This window comes from Mytilus edulis, chromosome 8 (assembly GCF_963676685.1).
Source record: "Mytilus edulis chromosome 8, xbMytEdul2.2, whole genome shotgun sequence".
Taxonomy (NCBI): domain Eukaryota; kingdom Metazoa; phylum Mollusca; class Bivalvia; order Mytilida; family Mytilidae; genus Mytilus; species Mytilus edulis.
Window position 1 is genome coordinate 26,882,722 of NC_092351.1, and position 5,900 is coordinate 26,888,621.

Genomic DNA, 5,900 nt, shown 5'->3' on the forward strand with positions numbered 1-5,900 from the left:
GACCTTGGTTTTCCTAGTGATACATCAACAGAACGCACACGATTATTTGTATTGATGGATTGCTGTCGTATCGGTGTATACCACGCATATTCTATTTGTAAATACTTTTAAAAAGGACAAGTGCAATTTGAACAGAAACTATCGATTATTTTTGTCTCTGGAATGCTATCTCATAGTTGTACGTCGACATGTCGAGTAAATTTTGACTCTATTATAAATATCGGACTTTAAAAAAAGAAATCAAACAAAGAATAAAGAACTAAGGAAACTGATGATATGTCTATTTGTGTGTTGGATTGCTATCTCATTTACGTGTACCCCAAATCTACTTTGTGTAAGTTTTGACTTTTTATCATCGAGTAAAATCACAAAAAAAAATACTTTTTTCAAATGACAAAATCAAAATCTCAAACACATCAAACGAATGGATCACAACTATCATATTCCTGACCTTGTACATGCATTTTCTTATGTAGAAAATGCTGAATTGAACCTGGTTGATTAGCTAGCTAAACCACTTATTTGGATAACTAAGAGATGACTAAAATGCTAATAAAAAACCAAAAAAACGACGATTTGTCTCATTGGCGCATACCCCAAATTTACATTTCGTCCATTGCATTTTTTAATATCGAACCTAAAATAGGCCTTTACGAAAGAACTATAAAAAAGAACACAGACAATTATTTATATTGATGGCTTGTGGTCTTATTGATGTTTAGCACATATCCTCATTTGTAGATACTTACTGAGACTACTAAAACACATAGTAGTCTCAGAGACTTATAAAAAGAACTAGTGTAATTGGTTATGAATACAATCGATTATTTTTGTCTCACAGTTGTACGTCGACATATCCAATAGACTCTTTTATATCGAAATTAAGAAAGTAATTAAACAATGTTTAAAGAACTAAGGAAATATGTTTTTTTATTTGTGTGTTGGATTGCTGTCTCATTTACGTTCATTGAATCTACTTTGTATGTATTGTATATTTTTTCCTTCAAACTAAAAGCTGACCATAACTGAAGAACTATACGACCATGTGTATCATTGGTTTATTGTCTCGTTGCCGTACACCCCACATCTGCTTTTCGTCAATTGCATTTTTTAATATCAAACTTTAAACAGACCATTACGAAAGAAAAATATTAAGAACACAGACAATTATTTGTATCGTTTGATTGCTGTCTCATTGACGAATACACCACATCATCCTTTAAAAAGAGGACACTTGTAATAAAAGTATGAAAAGTTAGCATCAGTATTAAACACACAAGTTAACAAGCAGACAGTACAGATGATTTATTATGCTTAATTTATCAATTAAATGATTTACAAAATCTACATCATCATATTTGTCTTATATTCTGTACATTTTTACATACCCTGTAAAATAAATATTTAAATGTTTCATGTCAAAAATATACTTTATGCAAATATCAATGTCAATAATATCAATTAACACTAAAAGAAAATTAGGATCAAGTCCTGTTTCAGCACTTAAGATGTGTTTTACAATTGTCAACAATATTACAAAATAAAAGATGGAGAACTATCACTGTCACTACTGTTGGTGTCTTTCCACGGAAATGATGACGTCAGAAGAAAGCTAGAATCGGAAGCTGTGGTGGCACTTTGACTGAACTTCTCTACTGGTGAGGAGGAAGAAGGTATCGATGACTGCTCAAGAAAAGTGTTTTGACAATCTTCTGTGGTATCGGTAACAAGTGGTGTAGTAGTGATAGTGTCGAACTCTTTTTTCTGTCGGCGTTCTTTGGCACGGCGGTTCTGGAACCAAATCTTGACTTGACGGTCTGATAGGTTAAGCATGGTAGCGATTTCGGATTTGCGGCGGATTGAGATGAACTTGTTGTAGCAGAACTCTTTTTCCAGCTCTAACCGTTGGAAGTCAGAATACACAACACGGTACTTGTCCTTGGTACGAGTCTTACCAGGTGCTAAAAGAGAGAAAAAATGTCATAAGATACAATGTGAAATTATTACATTCAAAGTATCGTCATATTAAAAATTATTAGTTTGAGTTATCTTCCCTTAACTTCTGATGCCTCAGATTTCGGAATCGTAATGATAAATGCACTACTAATTTCTGAATTTTTTTCAGTTTTCATCTCTATGGCACGTGCATCAAATTAGTTTTTACAATGAATTCAAACTTTCAGTACACCTACATGTATCATTAACTTTTTTTATGCATTCGTTCATAACTAACATTACTGTATTGCTTTCTTCTAGGAACTTCGATACGGAAAATGTCACAAGCTATTTTCTATATTCTTTTTTCATCATTTCTTTTTTTAATAATGATAATTAACTTTGAACAAAAATAAACTTTAAAAAATAATTAAAATTAGAAGAAAAAAAGATATTTACCTCTGGAACCAAAGCTGCTGGTTGGTTTCATCCAGTCGAAGTTTACAGTGGGATGATGCTGATCTTGTGGTGAGGAACTGCCAACAGAGCTGATAGGACTGATGGAGGCTGCAGGTGAGGTATGAGTCATAGTCAGTGGCTGAGGTTGATGAGGTGTAGTATACTGATGATGGAAGTTCTGAGCGTAGCTGCTGTAGTCATACATCTGGTATGGGTTGTAGCGGTAGTGGTACATACTATGCGGTAACGTAGCTGTTGTATTCTGGTAGTATACGTTACTAAGCCAGTCTTCAACAGGACGTGGCTGATATCTGTCATGGCCGGACTGAGAAAAGTCAATAGGTTGGCTTAAATCTGTTAGCTGAGGCATGTATGGTGTTGGAAATGACGAAAATCCCTGGAACGGATTGTTGAATCTACAGCTAGATGTTGACTGGGTCTCCTGGTAGTGGCTGGTAGGTGTGGATTCTTGGTTAAGCACCATGATTGCAGTAGTAATAAAAATGTTGTATAAAATCCAAATTCAGTGACAAGTTATTGTTTGACAAGTCAAAATCAGTTTGATGTTGCAGATGTAAAACTGCCAAAATTTATACTTTACGACCTGTGAAGTTCTAATTGACCTACGACTGATTGGACATCATAAAATACTGGCTTTTGATTGGTTAATGATTAATTTTAAAATTTCACGGTTGGTTGCATTCTTTGATGAACTACCGTTATGTTTACCTGAATTACCTACAGGGTATTGTACAATATTAACGATAATTAAAGGATTTTATGGATTAAAAATAAAATAAAATAATAAGTGTAATGATATTTTCAATGTTCTTTCCATTTTGTAAATTAATTATTGGCTTTAGAAAACAATGTGATGCTTAGTAAATTTTAGTTCAAAGAAGAAAATTATTATTTGGGATAAACATTAAATTTAATGCATTGTTTATTTTTTTATAGATTCCTCAAGACTTTATATTTAAAAAAAAGTTCATTCTTAGTTTATGATATATTTGAATTCCATATTTTAACCGTATAATGTTATGTTAAACAAACTATCTTAAAAAAGACATATTAAATATACTTTTCCATAAATAGTGAGAAATAAATATTCATTCACATTTATTGTTGTTTATGATTTTCTTTTAATTTAATATGAGTTCATCGATATTCTTAATGGCGAATTAACAGAAGTTTGGCTTAAAACCATGAAATTTTACTTTTTCAGGAGCAGAGTTATTTTTTTAGCTATTTTTATAAATATTTTCTTAGTAGGAAACGTAAGACTAGATGCTTGATTTTGGAAAAAGGAAAATCGTGCGACTTTTTTTCCAATTGCTCAGCAATATTATTATATCACCTGTCCATCGTACAATAATTATAATATGGAATATCAACTGCAACTTTGGTTCTTTGTCATATAATAACTAAAAAATATGGAATATTTGTCAAGTCATGCTGTTGTTGATTTGTTTTCGTCCTGAACGTACATGAAATATCTGTTACTGGACGTTAAGCAAAAAAAACAATATATTTAATTTGTGTATTTTAATTTTGTTCTTTTTCAGTTAAAATTTTACAGTCCTTTTACCTGTTATGGCTTATTTTTATATATTTATATATATTTCATATATTGAAATTTCGTGCGCTCAGCATTGATTCAAGTAAATTTAAATGATAATTACTTTTTTTTAAATACGACATTTAAGTGTAATCAATATTGCGTGATTAAAATGAAATATTAACTTATTGTCCAGTTGCAAATAGGTCAAACATGTTAATTTCGAGAAATTAAAATTAAAAGCAGATAAGAAATATGTTCCCTTGCTTACGTAACTGGCTTTTTTACATATATAAATCATAAAACTAGAACTGTCGATTATTGGTATATGCATTTACAGTGATCATAGATGTACACTCGTATTTAGTCAAATACGTGGCTTGTCTTCTAATTTATTTACCTAATTCTTTATAGTGATTTAAAGAACTCATATGCTTTATTCTAGGTATGTCCAAGACCAAACACACGTATGTAACTATACATATTCTATCTGAAGCCATGGATAACCTTATAATAGATATTTTATGAACCTCTATTTTATGATTGTCAATTCTTGTGTATGAAATAATACATATAGAATACAGCAAAATTACTTTTGCAAAGAATTCTGCTGAATCTGGTTCTAGGGTCGTCCTAAACTTACAGTGAGGTGATAGTTTTTCTGTTCCGTGTTGAAGGCCTACGTATGACTTTGAGATGTAAAACAGCAAATAAATGCGCTGTTCCTTTGCTTTTTTTTCAAGCTGAGTATATCCTGATTTTGTGTCATTGATGAATATCACAATTCCTTTGTTTTTCCATTCTATTATAAATGAAAACTTCAACCTGTTTTGGTTTACCACTGCTTGATTTCTGTACGATTTTTTTTTTCTGAGAGTGCAGGTTTATATTTATATTTTCCTGCAGAATTATTTTAATATGTTCAAACTTTATTATGTATATAAGTTTATCATAAAATTATTATTAGTAATTTAACTATTTATTTTCTATTTCTTGGACGTAGTGTATATTGTTATGATTTTTTTTCTTTCGTGTCAAAATAATAATCAGAAGACATTTTTACGGTGCAAACTTAACACTTATTGCATAATCAGAAATCAGTAGGGCGCCTTCTTCGCATCCTGAAGATGACACAGGTATTCATTTACCTGCTAATTGGTTATCTTTTCGTTGACAGTAGGGTATTCTCAGGTAAGATGTTTTTATTGAAGCCATACCTCCGCTTCAACACCTTCTTGACATTAGGAAATTGGGATACACAAAATATGTGGCACCAGGTAAACTTCATTTCAGGAAGCGAACGGATTTGCAAATTTGACGTAAAGCCATAAATTAAGTGAAAGCGTGAGAAATAAATAAATATTGAAATGATCAAAATTGTTTTCCTTAATCAATTTGAATAAATCATAACTTGAATATATAAAATATTGAATCTGAATTTGCATGATTAAAGTACTTTCATCGTTACCAATATAATAACAACAATATTATTTTAGTTAAAAAAATTGTTTTTATATTATTTCATATTTTATTTTAATCCTTATAAAATATTTGCGTATTTTTTTTCTTGTCTTCCTTTCTTTTATGTATTATAGTAGTATTTAAATACACAATTTTTGCATCTGAATCCGAATATGCATGATTGATAATATATTAGCAAAACTATTATTCTAATTAACAAATTTGTTTTTATCTTATTTCATATTTTATTTTAATTCTTATAATTTATTTAAGTATTTTTTTTTCTTTTCTTTTATTCCTTTCTTTTATTTATTAAAGTAGTATTCAAATACACAAATTTTAACAGAAAGCATCGATAATAGTAACCTCTTTGATGTTCACACATGGATTATCGGGATTAACATACATTATTATAATCTATACATACGGTTAGGACTAAACATTACTATGTAACGATATTGTTCATGTAGACGGGAGTTAGGCAAGG

The 5,900-nt window shown here is 30.4% G+C and overlaps 1 protein-coding gene across 1 annotated transcript; it reads right to left on the reverse strand.

Moving 5' to 3' along the window:
- Window positions 1-1,382: 1,382 nt before the first annotated feature.
- LOC139486950 (homeobox protein CDX-2-like) lies at window positions 1,383-2,989 on the reverse strand. The gene is made up of 2 exons (XM_071271989.1): window positions 2,395-2,989; window positions 1,383-1,961 (listed from the first exon to the last, which is right to left on the reverse strand). The coding sequence occupies exons 1-2, from the start codon at window positions 2,876-2,878 to the stop codon at window positions 1,534-1,536; spliced, it is 912 nt and encodes a 303-aa protein (XP_071128090.1). The 5' UTR covers window positions 2,879-2,989; the 3' UTR covers window positions 1,383-1,533.
- Window positions 2,990-5,900: the final 2,911 nt, after the last annotated feature.